Here is a 25,723-nt window from a genome sequence, read left to right on the forward strand (position 1 = left end):
TTTTCCTTTAGAGTATAGCTCATTGCTCCATTAGAGTAAAAGTGACTGCTCTATTAGAGTATTTCAATCTGAAATACCAATAATGAAATTCCATGCGGGTGTATCAAAAGCATGCGGGCGATGACGCGAAACTGGTAATCAAATTTCATTGGCCTAATCGTGAGACTCTACTGTGACAAATACTCAAGTGCACCACAGCTTTCTTGTTTTCACTAGCCTAACTGGTAAAGAGGATAAGAATAAGAAGAATAACTAGCGTTCTTCGGATTGTAACTCGCCCTTGCTTCGCACATTCACGAAAATAACCTGTAATTATACGGAAAATATTTAGTGTGGATTTCTGCCTACAGGACTCTTTCGCTCTTTTGACGCGTGCGTTTCGGGAGGCACTGACTATGTCTTCATACAAGCTATACTACTTTAATATTAAAGGAAGGGCAGAGCCAATCAGGATCATTTTTGCTCAAGCCGGAGTGAAATATGAAGACATTCGACATGAACGAGAAGATTGGCCTACGATAAAACCAGGTGTGTAAGGGCATATTACGTAATCCATGGTAAGGGATCTGTAGAAATCTCGTACTAGTCTCGCGTAGCCAGACCCTTTTCATTCTTTTGTTTGGGGGCGGGAAAGAAAAGGGTCTGGTGAACATAGTATAGCATCGTCGTTGGGCTATCCCGAGATTGTGGGAATTCTACTGCGCAGCTTCCGGATTGTTGATTGACACGAATGACATGATTTGCTAATATTTGCGTCATTTGCATCCTGTTACCATAGCTACTACTGAAATATCTATGGTAACAGGACGCAAATGCAGCAGATCACGTCATTTGCACCAAACAACAATCCGGAAGCTGCGCAGTAGAATCCCCACAATCTCGGGATAGCCCAACGACGATGCTATACTATGTTCACCAGACCCTTTTCTTTCCCCGCCCCCACACAAAAGAAAGAAAAGGGCCTGGCTACGCGAGACTAATCTCGTACGCCATTTAAAAGTCTTGGGTCCCTTGATCATGTGTTGTCCAAAGGGATGAGAATGAAAAACACCTTACAGTGGGGGAAAAGAGAGAAAGAAAGCATGTGAGTCTGTGACAGTGTAAGGTTTTGTCAAGGGGTAAGACGCTTCTAGCAATCACGTATGCCCTTCAGCTAGCAATCAAAAATCATTATTCATGAGTGATTTCCTCCCATGCAGATAATTGAGAACTAGTCTTGCAAAGGGATTTTTAAACAATGCAAGCTCACAGTGACACAAAACTAGTGTCAATCGTGCCTTATTATCCTTTAGCAGAGGCGGAGGAAGGTAATACAAAAATATTTTTGGGGGGGAGGAGGATCAAAAAATTATTTGAGCTGACACTAAGCTGGACACTTGTTCATGGTTGCAGTGATTACAACAAAGCATGCTCCTTTAAAGGGGTCTGGTGGCATGCTTCCTGAGAAAAAAATAGGTGCTATAAGATGGCACTTCTTGCAAAAATTGTGTCAATTAAAATCTTTCAGTTATGACATAGGTACAATGAATCCTTCTGCTATATGATATATAGCTGACAGTTTGGAAACCATGACAATATTTAATTGTGTGATGCACTCATGATGTCACACAAGGTAATTATTGGAGCTCTGCCCCTCTCATCTGAAAGTTGGGGGGGAGGCTCCAGCCCCTTTAGCCCCCGCCCTCCACTGCCACCATGTAATAACCTCACAAATCACTACGGCAATCACACGTGAACTTCAAATCACAAATTATTCAATCAGGTTTCAAATCAGGAATTGATTTCAAATCACGCACAGATTGTGAAGTTGTCACACCCCTCAGGTTTGGTTGCCAAGCTGAAGTTAGGATTTGTTGATTGATTGATTGATTGATATGTGACTGGGATAGGTAGCTTGTTGCTGATAGTATACCAGGGAGCTAAAACATCACAACTCCAGTACAATAATGTACAATAACTAAATAGCTAGGTACACAAATACAGTGATTATAATTAATATACATAAAATGATAAGTGGGTCCAGCCTTGATTGTCAGTAAAAATAATGTTCCATTCCACAAGTAGATTGATCGCCTAGAGCATTGTATGGTGCTATACCTGTTAAAGAGTTTAAATATATATATTGTGTGTGTATGTTGGGGAGGGGGGTTTCCAACTCTTGTACACTATCTTAGAAATCCATTAAATATTTAAAAATCCTGAAATCTGCACAAAATTGGATATTTTCGTTACCATCTGCTCTCAAAAAGTGCAAATGGATGTGTGTTATACTTACTGAATTACTTATTGACTTGTCAGATCACAATGAAGATGGCTTTGATGATAAGTAGGTAGCTACGATGACTGTTTGGAGCAGTTCACTACCCCTGTGCTCCTGTCGAGGTTCCTGTGGTCCCCATTCATTGACTGCTTTGTTTCATGCACAAGTAGAATGTAGAAATGAAAGCATCTTGCTAAATATTGTAATTAGAAATATTTTTGAGATGCATAAATATTGGGACTCTCATATGCAATTTTGGGATTTTGTGGGGGCATTGGTAACCCCTTGTGCAATGTTTGTTTTGTGTATATCAGTGGTGGATACAGGGGGTTGCAATGGTTTCAGCTGAAACCCCCTCTGTAAGTGCGCATGCCCCTAATTTATTTTATGATTCGCATGAATGATAAAATCACCAACAGTTATGCATAGTGTATCACATTGGGACCTTTCTACTAGTCAAACTTCATACTTTTGCCTTTGAAATCACTAAAAATGGCATTACGGCATTGAAGCGTGTTAAGCGCCTCTAAAATAATTATTGTTTTAGTGCTGTTTTGCTTCAAAACTTTCTGCGAAGGCCTGGATCAATGAAACAATGTTTTGGAGTGATTTTTATGATTCACTATAGATCTACGTAGCTATAGGCCACTGAGCTGTAAGACTGAGTTAACAACCCCAGCTGGGCTATATAACTAACAGTTATTGAAAACTTCCTGACCCTCTGAAAATTCCTAGATCCGCCACTGTATATATGTGTGTCATCGCCTTGTATTTTTATGTATTCAGGGCACAGCCTTTTTGGCTGATGCTAATTTCCTTGACTTAAAAAGAAAATTGATGACAACACTGATCTATGTCCACAATGATGAAATCTGTAATTTGATATGATTGAAAAAATGGTTGTTTTAGTGTGGATCACTAAGGTGGTGTTGAAGTAATTATGTGAAACCTTACAATTCCCATTAAACAAGTGCCTGTTTTCACCCATGCACTTAATTGAAATTTTTTAATCGTTCTTTCATGAATTCTACAGGAATTTGTATCTAAACAACCTAAGACCATCTTCATTACCAGATAAAATTCTGCCGTATAGTGTGATTTCTTTACAAGGATACATACCGCATAAATTATAGCCTTCTTCGTCTTATTTCTCTACAATGGAACAATGCAGCACTTAGCTGTTTGACTTACAAACATTTCTTACTTTGTAGAACAATATGACAGAGTCCTTATTGTGTACAAGAGTATATATAACAGTTTGAGAAAATACATGTTCGCAGCTTCCACTAGGGTAAAACGCCTTGGAAACAAAAGTCTTGAAAAATCTCTGTAACCTTTTAGAGACACGCTTTCCCAATGCCTGTACCAAATTTTGATGGCCTATGGCACGTAGTTTTGAAGATATTAGCTGGATAGTGAGACTAGTTGGCTAACAAGGATGCACTCCAGGGGCGGATCCGGGGGGGTCTTTGGGGTCTGGAGACCCTCCCTTCAGGATATATATATATATATTTATAGGCACTTACTACTAAGCGCACAATGATAATTAATTAAGGGTTGGCTATTACTCACGTGCGATATGGCTGCAAAGCGTTACAGGAGTAGTGACGAGGCTAGCAACGTTTGTGGACGGATTTCTGAGACATTGCCAGTGACAAAGAAAGCCAATTTGCACTGTTATTTTACAGATACAACGTCCACGTGTACAAGGTTAGTTGTAGCGCAATGAGGCCGACACGCAGCTGCACGCCAGCTGAGCTACTGTGTGGCTTCGCCGCTAATTATATTTTTAAGGCTTCTATGAATTGCTAGATAATCCGCAAAACTAATTTTAACGCATCATCACGTATCATATAGCTAATTGTAACTAGTAGTGCAATGTAGCTAGCTAGGTAATTTAAAACTTACAGTATAGTTATGTACTTTGTATTGTCACAGCACTGGTAGTGTTGATGACGAGCTCGAGGCTGATGACAGAACAATTTCTACTGATGATGTGATTGTGTTGGATTCAGAAGAGGGATCTTCACACCAAGATGATCAGGCCATTGTACTGAGTGAGGAGAGCAATTCAGACAGAGAGTCGGAAAATGACATAGAGGGGCATAACACTAGTAGCAATGATGACGTTGCAGTTGACACCACCAGTCATTTATTATGGTCCACTCAGTCAGAGATTGCTAACAGCAGTGATCTTACCACTTGTGATGCCCAACAGTCTGCTAGTACTGGTAATGACCAGACTCAATTAACTATTCAGGATGCAATAAGTAGTGGGGATTTTGGAAAGATTACACAATTAAAATCTTGAATCAATCTCACAGATCAACAAAAATATTTTCTGTTGAAAAGGCATTATGTTCCTTCTATCAACTACAAATTTCCCACTCATGTGATTAACAAGATTCATCGACATTTCCAACACAGATGGCTAGAGAAAAATCCTGGCTTGGTATATTCTGAGTTACAAAGTGGAGGATACTGTAAATATTGTGTTCTATTTGGTAAGACTGAGCCAACTGTGAAGGAACTTGGTGTTTTTGTAACCAGGCCCTTCACTAATTTTTAAAAAGCCACGGAGCTATTGGGGAAGCATTTTCATGGCGTTGGAAAATCTAAAGGAAACAAAACTCATCAAAATGCAGTACAAGATGCAAATATGTTTGTTAGAAGTATGGAAAACATTGATGCAAGAATAGATTTCCAACTAAACACCGCAAACAGCAAGACAGCAGCTGAGAACAGACTGAAGCTCCGATCAATAGCAGAGACAGTAATTTTTTGTGGAAGGCAAGGCCTTGCTTTTCGTGGGCACCACGATGATAGACCTTCTGTTGAAGAAAACCCAAACAATAATCATGGTAATTTTCTTGGTTTGCTCAAGTTTCGTGTACAGGCTGGTGATAAAGTTCTTTCAAATCATTTGTATCTGCTGCTGGCAATGCTATATACACCAGTAAAACTATTCAAAATTATCTCATTTCAATTTGTGGTGACCTAATTCGTAACAAAATTTTAGAGAAGATTCGTCACGCATGTTATTTTTCTGTTCTAGCAGATGAAGCTACAGATGTGGCCAATGATGAGCAGCTATCAATTAGCATCCGCTATGTTGATGAAGGATCTCCAACAGAAGTGTTTATGGGATTTCATAAATGTGTCTCAGGGGTTACTGGACAAGCAATTGCCGATGACATACTTTCACAACTAGAAAAATGGCAATTGCAGTTGCAATTTCTTCGTGGTCAAGCATACGATGGAGCTGGAGCTATGGCTGGGAAATCTAAAGGTGCAGCTGCTTGTATAACCGCAAAACACCCTAAAGCATTGTACACTCACTGTGCTTCACACAGACTAAATCTCTGTGTGGTCAAATCTTGCACTATCAGAGAAATCAGCAATATGATGCAGTCAGCTGATAAAGTATCACAATTTTTTAGCAATTCTCCAAAAAGGCAGTTGGCTTTGGAGAAGTGGATTGACAATCTGTTTACCAATGAAAAGTGTAGGAAGATAAAGGAGATGTGTCGTACTCGCTGGATTGAGCAACATGAGGCTTTTGAAAATTTTATGGATTTATTTATGCCAATAGTATGCTGCTTGTAGGAAATAGCCAACAGTTCTCCAGCAGAATGGAATGCTGAAACCAGATCAGATGCCCAGTCACTGTTTTTTACAGTGTTCAGATTTTCATTTGTCATAGCTTTGGTGGCTACACAGAATGTGCTGTCATATATCAAAGGGCTATCCGTGAAACTTCAAGGTCGCTATGTCGATGCAATTCGGGCTCACAGAGATATTCAGATTGTGAAATCTACTTTGGTTAAGCAGAGGTGTGATGTGGAGAGATTTCATTCGCAAATATACAATGAAGTTACAGTATTAAGTCAGAGTGTCGGAATTGAAGAATCGGTACCAAGAGTTACTAACAGACAGCAAAACAGGCAAAACCTTCCATCCAATAGTCGCAGTGAGTATTATAAGCGCACAACAACAATTCCTATGTTAGATCACCTGATCAGTGAACTAAATGTTCGGTTTACAGAGTCTTCATCTCAATTTCTCTTACAGTTTGCTCAACTTTTACCATCATAACTAATTAAAAACCTCACAAAGACCAAGAATACAGATTTTGATGATTTAATAAAGTTTTATGAGGATGATTTACCTCTATCTAGGGGCTTTTCTGCGGAATTAGAGTTATGGAAAAACTACTGGTCGTCAGAAACATGTAAAGCTGATGCAGAAGCCTTAAACACCCCTGAGAAGGCATTAAAACAGCTTGACAAGGATTTGTATCCTAACATTTATACATTGTTGACATTCGCTGCCACTGTTCCAGTCACTAGTTGTGAATGTGAAAGATCCATCAGTATGCTCCGATTAATCAAAACTTCTTTAAGGAGTACTATGACACAAGAAAGATTAAATGGGCTAGCAATGATGCAGTATCATCATCAAATTCCACTTGAGGCTGATGAAGTAGTTGAGGAGTTTGCCACTCGACAGCCAAGGAAACTTCTGTTGTAATTTACCTGCCAGTAATCCACTAGGCTGTAGCTACCTATAATAAAATACACTGTACATAACAATAACATAATAAGACAGTCAATAGTCATTCAATCAAAGTATATTAGTATAATATATGGATCTTTAATGTGTACTCATACCAGACCATAAATTTGTGTCAAATTGCATCAAATTCAATCTCAGAGGGTTGAATTTTCCTGGGGGGGGGGGGGGCATGTCCCCAGACCCCCCTAGAATGCTCGCACTTTGCACACTGTGTAGTGACTCTTACCTTTAGACCCCCCCCTTCTAAAAATCCTGAATCCGCCCCTGCACTCCATATAGCACTAATCATGAGACATCAGCCGCTTCGTTTGCCAGTGGTTTAAGTGGGCACTTTACTAATTCCTATGGCTTCATATGCAAAAACTTGGTTTTCATTGATCTGTGCCTGCTTTCCATCCCCAGATGTGTTTGTGGTAATTAAAAATCACCATCTCCAGTTAGAAGTAGTGACTTTAAAGCTCAGTTTAGTATTTTAGACCTAAAGAATGAGAATTCTATAAATTTTGGATCTAGTCTCATAGTTTTAGTTCTATGCTTCATAAACTTTGTCATCTGCTACCTAAGTGTGTTTGTAACAAAAGTAAAGTAATTTTTTGAAGTACCTTATCAAATGAGATATTGAACTCTCTAAATTTTCTATGAAAAACAGTAATTGAAGCCACAGTAGTCATTCCTAAAAATCTGTTTCCGTATTTTAATTACAAGCCACTAGAAGAATATTTGGGGAGTTTCACAATTAGCTGTAGGAGGAGAATCGATTTTAGTGCTAAAATTACAGTGTTTTGTAGCCACACCATAATTTGTACATACTTCAAAGGATTTCACTCAGATTTGCACTAAACAGAAGTTCAGTGTCTCAACTAAAACATGTGTTGTTCATCAGGTGAAGAACAGATCTGTGTTGGTTTTACAGCTTCATATAAAACACATAATTCTATTCATGGAAGCCGTAGGACATAGTTGCTTGCCCCCTTAAATGAAGTTTTGACAAACTAAAGCCTTCTAGGCATGAATACCATAACTTATACAAACAGCAGTCTGATGGCATTAGTTCTTTCCTGTGCTATAATCAGGTTTGAAATGGTTTACAGTTTTCCGGTTTGTTTGCACATGATCACCAACATCCTGTTCAATCAACCTTGTGAGGCTTCACATAATTGCTTCAACGCCACCTTAAGAAACTTTGTTACACAGAAATTGAAATGAATATTGCTTGTAGTTTTTAAACCCTTTGGCCCCGAAATAAGTGCTTTGTTGAACGCGAACACCACTATAGTGGCTCTCATTACACGCATGCGTTCAAACGCATATATCTCGTAAACAAAATATCCTATGAATATACGGTTTGGGCCACGCTACTCTTCGGTTAACGAATAATATCCTAAGCTCTATCCAAGCATTGCAGCATGATTGAGCAAGATACAAGGTGAGTCTGCGTTTAAAAGAATTTTTGCCATTTCTAAGACGATAATACAACAATTCTACCTGTCACAAAGGAGAGACGGAATAAAGAAGGTTAGTAAAAGGTATTTGATGTTGTAGATCTATCCTTCGTGAGTAGTTTAATGCAAACCATGAAAGATAGGTGATCCCTACACGGAGTAACAAGAGCCTAAGTTTTGTGTGTCAAAATGCATATTTTACATAAAATAAGTTTCGGTTTGGGCCAAAGAGTTAAACAGATGGCTAAAGGTAAGAGGTAATAAATTGTTAATGCAAGACAGACTCATTGGGCAAAAGCAGCCAATTTCTTTAATATATGCACAAATATGCTCATTTGTACTGCAACATAGTATCAAGAGTTCACAAGTGTCACCTTTGGTGCTTACAAGCTCCTGATAGTATATACATATACTAGTATTTTTTAAAAATGTTAATTTAGAAATGAAGTAGGAATCTATGCAATAAAAGGTAGTGAAACAAGAGATGAATGATGGCATTACGCATAGCTCAGTGGGAAGTCCCTACTTCGGCATTGAACAAAATAATTGTAATAGCTAACAAAGGCGTAGGAACGATTTTCAGAGTGGGGGGGGGGGGCAAATATAGCCATAACCAGTTAACCATAAACCGATCAACACCCATGCAGACACACACAGGTCCCATTGTTACAGCTCCTCTGTACCCAGTTCATACGTGCGCTTATATAAGAGTATTGTGGGGTGTTATCACTTATCACTTGCTAATAGCCCTACACCTATACTGCATAGCTAATAGCCCTACACCTATACTGCATAGCTATCTCTTCACTCCCTATCCTGCTAAGCTCCTCTACACCTACTGCATGTGCTCGATGCATGTATGTATCACGTGAGAATCATGTTCACGTGAAGGTCTTCTCTTTATGCTACTTCACACTACAAGGATTACAAGATTAATAGTTGTTATCCGAAAAGTGAAACATTGTTACCTTTAAGGAACTACAAACTGGGATGTCTGCTCTAGCAGGAGTTCCCAAACTGAATGTAGATCACATGAATACCATACTGTGTTCACGGTTGGCCACTTTCATTTTCAGCATCCTTGTATGTTTCTCTTTAGACTACTTAATAAATCTAAAGTCTTCATAATTTCTGGTTATAAATCGTCGGTAGTCAGCAACTCCCATCACTCGCGCACTACAGTGAGACTGCCCTTAGATCTGTTACCAACCTCAATTCTAGTTAAATCTTTTCCACATCATATAATGCCACGGATGTGGCACTCTTTCTACTGTTTAAACTTCTCACTGCACGGGATCCAGGAAATATTTGAACAACAGATATCACGTACAAACATAGCTTGACAGTTGTGATGGACTGGTGATGCCACACCCAGAGTGATTTTGCATGATGGTTGTATGGCTTCTCTCGTATGGAGGTATGTATTTCTGTGTGTGAGTGCATAGCTTTGGCTACTTGGCCCAAAAAGTGGGGGGGCCAACACATGCTTTTAAAAATAGTGTGGGGGCTTGGCCCCCCCGGTTCCTACGCCCTTGATAGCTAATGTACCAAAGTAGGGGACTTTCCCACTGAGCTATGCTGTAATACCATCATTCATCACTTGTTTCACTACTTTTTATTGCATAGATCCCTACTTCATTTTTAAATTAACAATTTATTGAAGTACTAGTTCGCCAAGTTGTTGTAGTACATATAACTTGTGACTGTTCTATTAGAATGTCATACATGACTGTTGTATTAGAGTATATCTCGAGTCAGCCAAGGGGACGATAAGGGATGAGGTAATAGCTAGATTGTTAAGAGGTGTGGTCTCCGTACTCTATTGCTATTAGTCCACCTAGATCTTTATTTGATGGGAATGGCCGCAAACCTATCAGGATCCCAATGGTGCAAATTCTGAACACAAATGTTTTCAGTCTATATAAAAGTGTTCAGAAAAATGAATTATTTACATAACTCATTTAGAGCTTTGAAATACTCTAATAGAACAGTCGTGGGCATTTATAGTTTTGAGAGTATACTGTTTTTTGATTTCTGGAAATCATTGAAGCTGCTACTTACACACCCGATTTAGTTACTGAACTGTGTTTTAAAAGCATTCCACCTTAATCCATGCACCAAAAGAGTTTTATCATCACATGACTGCCATGCAAATAGCACAGAGCTATTAGTACATTACCACTCCGTACATATTACTCCCCCAGAGAAAAACCAGTCACATTACTCTGAGGAGTACAACTAGTAATAATATTATTACATTTGTTTGTTACAAGCTTTAAACTAAGCCCAACCTTCTAAATACAGACTTCCAGCCTAGTGACACTAGCAAGACACACATTTCTTAAATTTCTTTCATGTAGTTCAGCCTAATAAACATACTTTGTGTAATATCTTGGTCTCAAGGGTACTATCACTCTTTGTTCATGCCTATAAGGCTGTCTCCAGGACCCAAAATGCCAGACTTACATTTTAATAAAATATATACAGTATAGTAAAAAACTTTGACGAGTTTGGCGAATAGCGTTCAATTCGCCAAAGTTTTTTTTGACCAATTATTTTAGATTATTACACAAGCACATTAAGTAACTAGAACTCGAGATGAAGGCGAGGATGAAGATCAGCTCGTACCACCACACAAAAAAGATCGAGCTGACTTTGGAGATCTTCCTATACCTAGGAATTTGTCCCACTGTTGTATCATATTTCTGACCAACTTCCCATTCGCACATCAGCTAGTTCATCGTCTCATGATGGATTTGGCCAAATACTTTGATATATGTGATAACCTCTGCTACTGGAGTTCACTGAAAAAGTATATATGGTCGCTCTCTGCATCGCAGGAGATAGCGAAGCATGCCTTTGCTACCACGTCGTTAGATCAGTAGGTACAAAGTATTGCTTAAGTACAACAACACTAGCTACCCATGCACTTGCTACACTACTTAATAACTGATGAGTTGACACCTTGTCGTTATCCTTAAATTACGTACCATACAGTAAAAACTTTGGCGAATATTATTTCAATCGCAAAGGTTTTTTCTGCCAATTTTTTGAACAGAGGGGTTTTGTCACACTTTTTTACCGCCAAAGTTTTTTACTATACAGTACTTACACATCATTTTTGGGTCTGAATAGTTTGTACAAACATTTGGGAAGTGCAATGACCAATAAGACAGGTAACCTTATTATACAGTGACTTGATTATACAGGTTTACTATACAGCTATCAAATAGTTCCTACATGGTTATATACATTCAATTTCTAAGAGCCTGGCTAATCCTAGCTTTCAAAATACATTTCATGACTGATAGAGACCTCAATATTGTACATGTTCCTTGCAGTAATACACCTACTCAAACACTATAGCTAATTCATGCAGATGACTATTGGACATGATTTACTAGAATAATATTTTTAGACCTTGCTTCATGTGTACTATTTGTTTTGCAGGAAAGCCGTTTGAGAAAATTCCAGTCCTTGATGTAGATGGTACAGAATGGTCCAGATGTCCAGTCCTCTGTGGCAGTATAAATATTCTCCGTTACTTGGGAATGATTTTTGATAGGTAAATATATCTTGCATACGTACTCTGTGCTATTGTATGAATGAATAAGGCATGTGGCTATTCTTACATACTCTGTGCTATATGAATAAAACATGTCGCTATATGCATGTATTTGAATGCATGCAGACACCACATTGACCTAAAATACACTAACAAATTAAATGCTTGAAATTCTAATACAGCCTACACATTTGTGACAGTCTCAGCTTGTTTGCACAGCTTCCACTTTTTAAAATTTTCTCAGCATTTTTTACACTGTCCTTTTTGGTGAGTAGTTATAGCAATAGACAGTAGGAAGAGCAAGACATCTGATTTGTACAGCAACTATACTGAAAATAAACTACAGGCACTTACATTCGCAGCCATAACTTTCATTTGCATCAGTATACAACATTGGAAATTGGCTTAAAACTTTCACCATGGATTAGCAAATCAATCAAGGTGTGTTTGTACAGTCCATCAACACTGACATTAACTAATTCTGGTTTGCCCCTACGCGTATTTTCTTCAATCAAACCTCTAATCCAGACAATAACTTTTAAAGACACGATGTGGACACAAACCCTAATAAATTATAAACAAGTTGTGAAAGCGTCATTCCCTAGGGAAGGCATTTCAGGCATAAATCTTGTAGTCTCTATTTAGTGTCACGCACCATGCAGTGTATTACAATCACTTTAACTTTTGTGACTTGTCACTACAAATGTGGAATAAATGAAACCTTCTTCAGACAAGCTGAACAGCCTTGTTATATAGCAATACCCACCCCAGCAACATGCGTCACTTGTATTGTGGCTTTCATCATGCATGTTAATTTATACCCATATAATAAACATCACACTAATTGTTTTTGAAATTCACTTCTGACGATATAGGTAGCAGGATAGTGACGTAACCTAGAAATTTAGGAAACATTTGAGATAATGCAACATCCTCAATATTCCTTAGTGCATATACTGACCTGGAAATTCACGACACCCTTACAGTCTACGTACACTGATAATTGAGAACTAAAAATTAAAAGAACACTTAAAACACAATTGCAATAATACAATTCCTCTGTACGTCAACTGACCTGAATGAAATTCATGACACTCTTTGATTTGAGTTTCTGCATGGTCCCAAGTTATGCATGATCACATCCAGCTGCTAGTGGGTAACTGCTATGACCCAAAAACTGACAAACGGGCACTAAATACAATACACCTAAATTCTGGGTTTTGGAAAATATTACTATTAGGCACGACAAGTAAAACTGACCTGGGTGTTAGTCTGTTCCCATCAAAGCAGCATGTCTGATCCTGGAAATTCAGGAAATTAAACATCTGAGAAAATATAATATTCCTTAGTACATAGACTGACCTGGAAATTGACAATACCCTTGATGTCACTACAGTTTACATACACTGAAAACGACATCTATCATCAATTACATCACTAATTCTAGTCTCTTATCGATTTCGCAGTGGTGTACGGCATTTCACTTCCACATTAAAGTATGCACGTCACCATTCCATTGTCATGAAATGAAAGTCAGTTACATTACAACAAATGCTTATTATTCGTACTTATGGCTTTAATTCTCTCTCAAGACTTGGATTCCATTTTAACACACCGTGTATCATATGTGTCCACTTGAGGTGTTGTGGGAACTTTCCAAAAGATTTTCCCTAAGTAAATCATGTGATAATTGTCAGACTGGTGGTAGTCATGGTTCAACAATGCAGTACGTGTACTTTTATAGCAAAAATTGTTTGTGCACTGCTTGGTTTGACAGGAGTTGATGATGGTCAAGCAAAGAACTGTGATGGTAGGGAAAATTCCCACCCCTAGTTACCCCTATGGCATTAACTACAGCTACCGTATATGTTGCTGATACATCAGGGGCACCAGAGTAAAGGTGCAAGTGGTAGCTAAAGCTCAATCCTAATGCAACTAGTCTATAGGAAGTCTAAGCCAAGGGCATGCTCCCTAAGGAAAGTAAGTGCTGCAACTTTTAGTTTTGATTCATCAAGTTTGAAAGTTTGTTTAACCATTAAACCCGCACGTAATTTTTAGTAACAATGCACTGAAAATGCATACGCCGATAAATCGGCTTTTACGCATGGCCTCAAACAAAATGCTGTAGCTGTTGAACTAATAACTCTACGGCTACACAATTTGTGCCACTATATTTGTGATGTAATAAGGAACGTTATGATATCAAGGGATTTACCCTTTGACAAATGCATGGGGCCAAAACTTGCCAAGAAACAACATGTACGCAATTAAACACGCATGCCAATGTATACCTCCAGAAAATGGATAATAACTCTGTCCCAGTTCACTGTACCGAGCTGAAATAAACGTTAGTAGATTCACCATTCATTAGAGAATCACAGCATATAAAGCTCACATGAGTCAGACATTCATAAAAATGGCTGCCAGACCATGCATTCACAAGGTAGGGAAAACCAGACATCGATTTTCAGCTAGTCATAACAAGTGAGTGAATGTTGTTACAATGGTTATTCATCTCTGTCTAAGTAGCCCAATGAATGTACTTTCCAGTGATAGGTGGTTTTCGGACTAATGTAATTAGACAAGCTTCATACACTGCTGGTTTAGAAGCCATCACGCATTCATCCTTTAGTAATAACAGTTGTGCGTATTTCGAGCTTTATATAAAAAAGAAACACCGATATATCAGCATATGCAGGTTTAAGGGTTGATTTCAGCTAAAATGTGGTGATCGAGGCTCTAGTGTAGTGTCATGCACTGGTCAAATTTACTCTGAGGTCCTTAATTGTGGTACATTGTCCCAAAAATGGTAGTATGATAATAACAATTAAGAGTCCATTTTCTTATTATGGACTCTTGATAATAATTACTGTGTATTTAGCTATCAGGTTGCATTTCTGGATATTGCTACATATGCTTGATATAAACTGCTATTCCATGCACTATGAAGTCTGGGAAATGTGAGGCTCTAGCTCCATACTAAGAATCGGAATCTCTTCATCAAATGTTTGCACAATTAATGATATAAGATATTTGCCAGAGTAGAGTTCAGGGTGAAAATAACCAGCATGATTATATCAGTACAGAGTTTTGAATATCAGGATGTTTATTATCTCCCTCAAACTAATTAGACACTTGCCAATTATGCCAGCTTAAATTTGAGCATATGCGTTTACCACAGGATAGCTATTGTAAAATTTTGTAGTAAAGGTCTCGAAGTTGGTCATAAGAAAGCTTGCCAAATATGCTTGATCGATGTTTCAAGTTTATTGTCCACGAAATCATTTGCAATGTCAATCAAATTAGTGTTATATCTGTTAGATCCATATAGCACCATGATATTGTTTAGTCTCAGCTGATTCATGGTTGATCGTAGGTAACTCTTCATTCTACACAAGAAAGAGAAGGATCTTTCACTGGCAGCGTTCATTGCTGGTATCACTAAGACAAGTGACACTGCTACAATAACTTGTGAGTACAGCTTTTGTGCTGCAACTGATAACAACTGAAGGCGTTCAACAATGTCCTTAAAAGTAACCTTCTCTTGTCTAAAATGAGCAGACATTGAAGCTGAGCAGAAAGTTGGGTAGGTTCAAAGTCATTCCCATAGAAGTCTGTAACAGTTTGAAATTCATTACTGTATTCCCTACCATGTGATGCTTTGAGTGGCGCTTCTTGAAGGTTCTTGTACATTTCATAACCTGGTCGTTCAAACCTGTCCTTTATTGCATTTATATCAAAGTCAAGCACTTCAAAATATACCGTGTTTACTGCCGTGGCTACTATTAGCCTAAGCTCCAAAATCGATGCAGCTACTATTCAAGGGCGGCGTTTATTGTACTTGAGCACTTATTACATGCGGCTACTATTTACTCCAAGATTTAATCCAAAGCCAAATTTGAAATACTTTGCCATGTGTTTAGCGAATTGTCTTCTGCACCTACAGTGTGATTTATGGTAACCTGTGCCATACAGCGCGAACGTATTCAAGGGCATGCACGACGGTGTGCATAGTAATTTACAAAGGTGTTACAATGGGAGATGCTGTCACTTATGAATGTTTCATTGAATTTGTTGTTAGAGGACATCGTGTTTATAAAGCTATATGGAATCCTGTTATACGTGAAACTTGATTAATAGCCGCGGCGTTTATTCAAAGGCGGCATCTATACTCACAATTGAAACATTCATTGCGGCCACTATTCAAATGTGGCGGCTATTTGAGGTGTAGCGTTTAACCAAGTAAATACAGTATACTACATGATAAAAAGATTTAGAACTATCAGGATGACAAGACACACTCCGGCCATCTTGGGTACTTTCCAAGCTCTTGGCTATACAGGCTGCCCAAAGTCAACATTCTGGATTTACTTTGTAACTTTATCCCAAAACAAATTGAACATCTCTTCTGTACAAATAGATTCTAGGCCATTAGCACTGGTTGTTAGTGGATTCTCAGCATGGTCTGATTTTTCTTTCCCTTTGCTTCATGGCTTTTGTCAGCGATCCCTATTCTCCTTCTTAAAATTTTCAATTTTTTATTGATCTTATAACTTACTTACTGTACTTAGGCCATTAGCACTGGTTGCTAGTGGATGGACTGACCTTTTCTTTCCTTTGTGGTTGCAATTATATTGTACCCATGCTGTAAAGATAAATAAATTCAGACTCAGTACTCTTGGCTCCAAAGACCCATCTCGTATTGGATTACACAACAACCTTTACCACATTACATCACAAACGCAGTTATACCCATCATCTACTTCTGTTGCCAACAAACACAGATATAAATCAATATAAATAAGTAAATGTGCAGAAAGTTCAAAATTGCAAGATTACTTGCCCTGCGCTAAGGCAGTCAGCAGTTACAAACACTCTTCTTGCTTATGTAATCAATTCTCCTTTTGTTTTTAGATAGCCTCATAAGACTTTGCTTCGATTCACCTTACTTTCTGAGCTATTTCCTCCTAGGTAGTATCATTTCCAAGGTGGTTCCATCTTCTTTGTCCGCATAAACAATTCATAATGGTACTCTTATCAACACTTTGATGTATGTTGTTTGGCTTGTTACAGTACTAGAAAATTTATACCCCAGCATTCCCAGTATTATTTTGTTACTACTCATGTCCCAATTGTGATAAATTGATGTGATACATGATATGGTATATTTTTAACTCATCACACATTGTGTATGGTCCATTTTTATCCCACAGGGATGGCTGGTAACAATGAATTGGATAATGCTGTGTTGGGAGGAACTGCTGATTACCTTTATGACCTTGGTCAAACTGTTTCAAAAATACATCATGCTAAAGAGGAGGATAAGGTGAATGCATGTTGCTCTAAACCTGGTTACACTTCCTCAGATTAAGTTTACAAAACAGGTGCCAGAAACTTGCAGTGACTTAGTCAGCTGTATAGGAAACACTGTAAGATACAAAATTTTGGTGGGAGAAAATTTTGGCGAACTGGCTTCAATTCACTTGTCCAATATTTATTGAAATGAATAGAGAGAATGCAGTATGATACAAGCAGTTGCAAATATCATCCGCTAAATTCTATCTAAAGCTAAATCACCAAACTTTTCTTTTGCCTAAAATTTTGTATCTTACAGTACATGAAGCCACATTTGGCTTGATTCCAATACTGCCATGGCACCATGTAGGTAATATCACCATTTAAGCTTGTGATCCATTATTTAAATCTTGTTACATGATATGGTGTCATCAACAGGCTACAATGATGGCGGAAGTCAAAGAGAAAACTCTCCCCAATATGTTGGGAGTTCTTCAGAAGAATGTGAAGAATGGACACTTTATTGGATCTGAGGTTTGTAATCAAGATAATTATGGACCAAAACACCCTAGTTGGGAGATAGAAAGGATGCAGCGTTAAGACTGTGCAAAGTTAATTATATGTTTTTTGGTCCTACCAATTCCCCAAAATTGACCAGGTGAGACCAGGCTTGTCTTTTTTCACAACTTTATAATGTGGTACACTACATAGCAGTACATGGAATTGTAGGGGGAAAAAGTTAATGTATAAAGTTAGTGCATCTTTATAAGAAAAGAGTATTTACAAGACATGAAAACCTTTCAACAGATCTAAAATATAAATTGTTGTACAATGATTGCACAATTCATTCAGCAAGGGAACCAGAAACATATACTTAACTTTTTGTGGCCTAAAAATGGCTATGGTTAAATATCAGGTGGTAGCTAAGAAAAAACTGCGGTGATATTAATGGGTATAAAGTTTTTTTATCCTCATCGCAATTATTTCTTTGCTGCACACAACTTTTATCCTTTATAACAGCATAATATATTGATCATTTGTTTTTGTATATGCCAGCTCTAAAACCTAGCTGTACCATTTCATTTGATTGTCTCTTCTATAGGCATAGTTAAGTCATTGTAAGAGTTTCAATGTTCTTTGTGATACATTTACTTTCACAAACAAAAGTTATTGGATGTTCAATAACAGTATGACTGTTCTATTGGAGTATCTTTAAAAGTTCGCTAGATATGTGTAATTTTTGCTATACAGTTTTTGTTTTAAAATCTTTGCATGGATGTCAATTAAAGGTGTGTGATAACAAATGTAGATGTACGTATCTTGATATCAAACAGTGCGGTAGTACTGTTTAAGTAGAGATCATCTCTACAGATTACAATTAAGTAGAAATGTGTGTGTGTGTGCACACCTTCATCATCCCTACTGTACAGTGCTATCGTGCTGTATGATAATCACACAGTTCTAATGTCAATTTCATCTAATACGTGTGTTACAATCTTCATAATTTGCCAAGTAATTCAGCATTAGCAGTTTGCTAAATTGTGATTGACAAAACCATAAGTGATCCACCAATGCTTTTATGTGAAAGCATTGTAACATGTTATAAGTGTGAGGAAAACCATGTCTAAAATACGTGATCGTTTCAGGACTTGTTTGCACAAATTTGATATTTTTTCTCCTCGTTGTTTACAGTGTCCAAGGAATGGATCACCAAAGTTTCAGCCTTTAGTGGTGAGTAGTTTTGGAAGAGCAAGATAATCAATTTGCACAGCAACTATACTGAAAATATACTACAGGCGCTTACATTCGCAGCCATAACTTTTGTTTGCATTAGTCTACAATATTGGAATTTGACTTAAAATGTTCACCATGTACAGTATTAGCATCAACCAACGTATAGTGTTAGCTTGGTAGTGAATTATGTATATGGGTATGAAGTGGTTTACAAATGACAACAATCTTGTTTACATTTACCACATCGTAAACAAATGCACATGACATGCATACCATTGGGGCTATAGAAACAAAACAGATTTCAAACTCTCCATGATCAGGCAAATAAGATGGTGTATAGTTTTAATCAATTTGGGTCTCCCTTCTCTGAGTAATGGCCCCGATGAAAACTTGCTTTGTAGCATGCGTAATTTTTTATGAGGTTTTTAAAAAAATTGTTTTTCTCAAAATGCATGCTTGTGCAAACAAGTCAGGCTTTTGCTGAGACTGTCACATATAATTCAGTGGCACGTATTCATTACTCGAATTCATATAATTAGAAAATATGGTCAAATGGGGCATGCGCATTTATTGGATTTGTTCATTGTTTGTTGAGATGGATTCTTTGAACGAACTAGTGTCTGGTCTTAATAGTTGTTCCATTGCATTACCTCAAGTACTTGGTACAGATTCTAGCACCATTGTTGAACGGTAAGTTTTTGTCAGTGATTGTGAGTTGATCATGAGTATCAGTCCACCCCGACTCAGTTTCATCAGAAGATTGGTTAGAAGCTCTATCGGTTCTAATGATTTAGACATCCTGGTTTACAGCTGCAGTAAGTACTTTCAGGCCAGGTTGAAATGTAAGATGCCTTTCGCAATGCCGAGTTTTTTAGTGGGAGTGTTGTTTTTTGAGGGAAGCATTTTGAAGTTGTAGATATTGTATAGTTCGATATGGTGCACGTTTGTTGTGTTCCAAACTGCTCGAATCGTTCGGACAGAGAAACTGCTTTGTCGTACTTACAGCTTCCACTGAAGAAAAGGCTTCTTTTACGAAGGTGGAAACATGTTATTGGGAGAAAGAACTTACCACTTAACAGTAGTACTACAGTTTGTAGCGAGCATTTTGTGATCGCAGCAGGACGACTATTAAGACCTGATGAAGTTCCTTCGAAGAAGCTGCCACTTTGTACTACCAGCACTACAACCAGCAGGAGCCGGAAACCTCCCAGACAGTGACCTTTTGTGGAACACCAGGCTAACAGCACAGTAAACCCAGATTTACAATCCAGTAGTACTTGTTCCAAGGAGGTACAAACAGAAGGACCTAGCGTAGCTGAACTACAGTAACTACTGTTGGAAGCAAGAGAGAGAGGCAAAGTTGATGGAGGAGCTGACGGTTGCTAAGGAGCAAATTTCACAGCTACAATTTAAATTAGCAAATATCCAACATGATGTCGTAAGTTATTATACTGGATTCCCATCTTACCATGCATTGAAGATTTTTTATAATTACCTGGGACCAGCCGTCAACCACTTATTATATTCACAAGAAGCTGCAAACAGCAGTGATGATGTGTCTAAGCAATACCATCCAAGGATATTACCACCGATGGAAGAAATTGTTCTTGACATTGGTTCAATTACGTGTGGGACTGTTTGAACAAGATCTTGTGAACAAATTCAAAATCAGCCAGTCAACTGTTTCTCGAATTATCATCAAATGGATCAATTTTCTCTACTTTAAATTAAAGGAAATTCCTCTATGGCCACCTCGTGACTTAGTACAATTGAATATACCTAAGGTATTCAGAGATAAGTATCCAACCACAAGAGTCATCATTGATGCTACTGAGATATATATTGAACAACCTAAGCTTCCAGAGTTGCAACAAATGACCTTCTCCAGCTAAAAGAATAATAACACATTCAAGGCTTTAGTTGGGATTTCACCTGATGGAGCAATAACTTTTGTATCCTTATTGTATCCTGGTTGCATATCAGACAAGGAGCTTACCAGGAAGTCAGGAGTTTTAGATCTGTTGGAGCCTGGTGATTCTGTGATGGCTAATGCTTCATGCCATTGATCACAGTCAGATTGGCCTTCTCTAAAGCAATTCTCTGGTGTTACAACTAATCTTTGCAATATATATATATATATATATATATATATATATATATTTAAACTTGTGGTGTCATTGTGTTCATCAGAGCTAACGTAACTGGGAGGATTAGTACTTTCTTCAAAAATCATTGTATTTTGTGGGTTGGCAGATGTAGATGTTAACATGACTTTTTCAGTGTTCTCATTCAGCGTTGTAATCGCAACCTCAGTTTCCTTGGTTAGTGTTGAAATGACATTCTCTGTGCTTGCTAGAGTGAATGTTGTCATAGTATCCACAGTGCTGTTGTTATTGGATATCTCGGTACTCTTGTAATAATAACAATGATCACGTTCAATGTTCTTGGTCAATGGCAGCAATATATTTGTAAATGCACACTTTTGTTTGAATTGCAGCATATCGCAATGCAAGGACTCCAACAACTTCAGTTCTACTGCTCTGCATTTAACTGGGCGAGGGTCATACAGCATCTTTTTGATCCTTTACTTCGTAAACTGGTAGATTGCTACTCCCGCCGACGACTCCCAAACTTTTCAACAGGGATTGGCTCAACACGTGTGGGTCATGGTATATTCCACTGCTGGGCAACATCTGTGCATGTTACATATTAAGGAAACATAATATATGTAACTTGCAGTAATCCACCAAAGCATAAGATAGTGCTCCAATGTGCTTACAGCTACCTTGTGGACCCTTGCCTGCTGGACATCCACTTTTGGCATATATTATATCAAATGAACTGAAGTTCAAGCCTAACTTTATGATGTACACTTTATCCTTTTTCATTTCAGGCAAATACTTTGCCTTAAATAGCAAGTGACTACCACATCTCACTGTTTGAATTCACTGAATATGCCCACAGATAAATAAGTTTTCAGCTGTTTTGTTTATAGCTTCAAATCATCTGCAGGGAAGCCATCAGAAACTGAAAATAAGAGACAATTTCAGCTGAAGAAAAGCACTTGAAACACTGCTGTTTTGAGGTTAATCCAGCCACCTTCAGGAAATGTAATATCCTCAGCCTCACTACTGGAAAGCAGTGACTTTACATGTCCAAACTTGATGCATGTATTCACTCTGTTAACAGCACACATTCATATACATTTGCACAGCAGACTATTATTAAAATCATTAAGATCAGCTAGGGCTTTCTTATAATTTGTACAATTACTCTTATAGAACATACACCTCTTTCTCTATAGTCTAACACACCATCAAACTACCTAATAAAGCGTACACTTGCTACGGTCTTCCGTGGCTGTTATATACTAGTAGTATATTAAAAATTCAGTATAAATTTAAAAATGAAGTAGAGATCCAAGCGATAAAAAGTAGTGAAACAATAAATGTGACTGGATTTTGGAAAAACGATCCAAATCGCACATTAGAAGTTTCGAGATAAACGGTTTTAAAGAATTGAAGCCAGCATAACTCTCCAAGGATAGCAAGCACGCGTATGAAATTTGCACATAAGATGCATCAATCTGTTACCTTTCAGGCCACTTCCAGTACTTGTAGCTGCTTGTAGAGTTTCCCGCCAAATAAGATAGAAAATCTGAGCAGTTGGACGAGCGAAGTAGTATCATGAGTGCTCACAAAGGGGTGGCGGGGAGGGCAAGAGATAGACTTCAAAATGGAGGCAGACCACGATTGGAGTCCAGACACGAGATTACAGGGCTGTGCTGGCTCCTTAGTGGCTGATATGTAGCAAAATCAACAGAGAAAACGTCTGGCCAACATTATAAGGCTGTCCACCAGTAAACCACTGATTCTTGCCAAGCCAGGTCCTTCACAAGGCCTGAAACCGCCATTTGAGCACTCCACACCACCCAGAAAGACGTCTATTAAAACCAGCCTCGAGTAGTTTGAGTAGTGCTGAGGGTCAAAACTAGTAGTACGATAGTGTAACTATCCACTGGTGGCGTTGGTTTGATTTTGCCTGATGTGCGATTTGGATCGGTTTTGTAAAATCTGGTCACAAATGAACAATGGTAGCTATTACAGCATAGCTCAGTGGGAAATCCCTACTTTGGCATGGTATACACAATTATTTTGTGTTCAATGCCAAAGTAGGGATTTCCCACTGAGCTATGTAATAGCTACCATTGTTCATCTCTTGTTTCACTACTTTTTATTGCTTGGATCCCTACTTCATTTTTAAATATATACTGAATTTTTAATATACTAATTTGTTTAGTTTTTTTTTTGTTAAAGCATACAGCTAGCTATAAACATGTGGCTGTTCTATTAGGGTGACTGCTGTATTAGAGTATCTCAAGTCAGCCTACCTACTTGAAGGTGTGTGGTCACAAATACAGCTAGCGTTAAAAGGGGTGTGGTCATTGTGGTCTCGATCGATAGATCAATAATACGTAGAATAAAGAATTGGCATGATCTTGTGACCTATCGTGAAGATACAGGTAGCTATCTAGTACCGGTACCTCCGTACAGTAGCGTAGTCTAAGCGCCTTAAATAATTTTGTGGCGTCTATTATACTGCTTAAAGAAAGTGTTGATGCAGAAAATTAACACCTCCATATGGTTTCATTGGATGAAGAAGAAGACAAGCAGCCTGATTGAAGATGAAAGAAAAGACAAGGCACAGAGGGCATACACTCTTCGGAGCCCCAAAAGGCACATCCCACTGGTAAGTTTGTTATTGTGACGTAAAATGGTGGCCGTGCGCTGCTTCATTTGGCCTCTAGACTTGCGAATGTAGTGAGTGAGTGAGTGAGTGAGTGAGGCAGACGAAATTTCGAGTTTTGCCAATTTTTTAAAATTCTATATCCGGCCACCTGTAAGTGTTTTCTTGTTTTTAATGCTACATTTGATGTTAGATGGACTAATATTACTCTGTAAAGGTGATTTTCGTCACGTAAGATGTTTCTAAGCTGGTTTTTTAAAAGCAGTATTTTTGGCGACACATGTCATTTCAGGTGATCCCTACTTAAACAGTACTACCATACTGTTTGACACTACTGTGCGTAACAGGTAGGTTTGACAGTAACGTAAAGAAACATGTACGCTGGACTACATACCAAGAGTTTTGTGGCGATTTGCCAGTAGTGAAATGACCAGACAGTGGGTGTGTCATTGCTGATATTCGCATAGTTACTTAACTTGTTCGCGTAGTTACTTAACTTGGCTAACCTATTGCACTGACCTTGCTATTAAATCTGCCTTTTTACCCTTTGTAGGTGTATTTCTATGTGCCAACCACAGTTTTAACTCAGCTACCTTTAGCTCCGAAGGGTTCCTTCCATCTTCCATTAGCAATGCAATTATCTACATAAGTGCGCATGCCCCTTTGACTGTATTTTCTAATTATACAAATTCAAGTAATGAATACGTGCCATTGTGCAAATATAGGAAAGTATACCTTGAGGGAAATGCTGTTACCAGAATGGATCCTATAAATTATCATGTTGGCTCAAGATTTAACCGAATAACAGTAAAAAAGTGTTTAATTGCCTTGATTCTAACACAACTAATAAAAATTACGCTGAGATGACCTTAGCAAATGGTTGGGCTTGAGACCCTGACTCTAGCATGCATTTTAGACCTACTTTTAATCTTCCTTCTTTGTTTCTTGTTTGTTCTTTGTTTTAAGCTGTTGATTCACAGGTTCTCTATCAGTCACTTCATATCCTTTCACACAATTTTCACACACAAAAAGAGTCTGTAATTTATAGTTGCAGTTAAGGTAATTTATAGTAATACTTTCGTTGTAAAGTAAAGGAAAGGGACTCTTCAGTGCTGAATTATGGTTATGCATCCAAATTATGTTGAATTATTCCTGTACACTACTGGTACTTGCAGCTTCCTAGACCACACAAAATGCTAGTTATTTATTTACTTATATTAATGTATTAATGTAAATGATGTACTTTATTAAATATAAATAACCTTTGTTAATAACTTGTTCAACAGAAACTCTCATGGGTTGACATATTGGGGTACTGGTATTTGGAAGGTCTGAAAGGTATGGTTGGATTCAATCTGGCTGACTACCCTGTGCTCCAGAAACTTCATGATGATGTAGCTGCTCAACCTAACATTAAGAAGTGGTTGGAGACAGGACCCAAGGATAATATTGTTGGTGGTGGTACTCGATAACTTTTTAGAGTGACAAGATTGATTGACTTGTTTACAAAATAGACCGTGCACTTGAACACATTATAGTTGTCATTTTTTGGATTTACTTTTTCACTGTGTCTATAGTAGTTACTATTGAAACAAAGTGATAATGCTATTAGTCAGTTGTAAAGAACATTTCATGAGCAAAAGTGTGCTGTATTCTCATAAAGTTGACGTGAACTACACTGTATAGTCATAGGTTGAGAAAATGTCTGCTATTCTGCACTTGTACAGTGACATATTAAAATGTTGATTGCATCTGAGTGGTCTAAATGGGGTGTATGTAGAGAGGTCAATTTTAGCTCTGTGGTTGGGAATATAGCAAATTCAAACACATTAAAATTACTCTACTTATATGAGAGTATCTTGATGGTTTATGAAATTACACCTGGTTGTGTTGGACAGGATTGTGATAGTTGATGACCCTGTATATCTGCCTTATTAAGCACAGCTTTTCTGTGCCATGTTTTATTATGAATGCATAGCACTTGAAGAGTGCTAACTTGACAAGAAGGGATATTTACCCCAACTGCCCCACCATCAAGATATAAGGTTTTATCAGTATGTATATACATGCATTGTGCAGCCGTGCAAACTCTTCAATTAGATTATT

The 25,723-nt window shown here is 38.0% G+C and overlaps 1 protein-coding gene, 1 long non-coding RNA gene and 1 pseudogene across 3 annotated transcripts; 2 read left to right on the top strand and 1 right to left on the bottom strand.

The window, feature by feature from the left end:
• The first annotated feature begins 299 nt into the window (after positions 1 to 299).
• LOC136243371 (uncharacterized) lies at positions 300 to 25,269 on the top strand. Of its 2 annotated transcripts, XM_066034888.1 has the most exons (5): positions 300 to 528; positions 11,728 to 11,842; positions 17,056 to 17,168; positions 17,576 to 17,671; positions 24,904 to 25,269. In XM_066034888.1, exons 3-5 carry the CDS (start codon positions 17,058 to 17,060, stop codon positions 25,087 to 25,089), a joined length of 393 nt encoding a protein of 130 aa, XP_065890960.1. In that variant the 5' UTR covers positions 300 to 528; positions 11,728 to 11,842; positions 17,056 to 17,057; the 3' UTR covers positions 25,090 to 25,269. The 2 variants fall into 2 exon arrangements, with proteins under 2 accessions (XP_065890960.1, XP_065890961.1); XM_066034889.1 differs by lacking the exons at positions 300 to 528; positions 11,728 to 11,842 and adding an exon at positions 14,248 to 14,326.
• LOC136242217 (52 kDa repressor of the inhibitor of the protein kinase-like) lies at positions 3,840 to 6,941 on the top strand (annotated as a pseudogene).
• Positions 12,635 to 13,186, bottom strand: LOC136243372 (uncharacterized). Its single transcript, XR_010694860.1, has 4 exons — positions 13,103 to 13,186; positions 12,918 to 13,055; positions 12,804 to 12,852; positions 12,635 to 12,738 (listed from the first exon to the last, which is right to left on the bottom strand). It is a non-coding gene; the product is annotated as an uncharacterized lncRNA (long non-coding RNA).
• Positions 25,270 to 25,723: the final 454 nt, after the last annotated feature.

The sequence above is a fragment of the Dysidea avara genome, chromosome 13 (genome assembly GCF_963678975.1).
Source record: "Dysidea avara chromosome 13, odDysAvar1.4, whole genome shotgun sequence".
Taxonomy (NCBI): Eukaryota; Metazoa; Porifera; class Demospongiae; order Dictyoceratida; family Dysideidae; genus Dysidea; species Dysidea avara.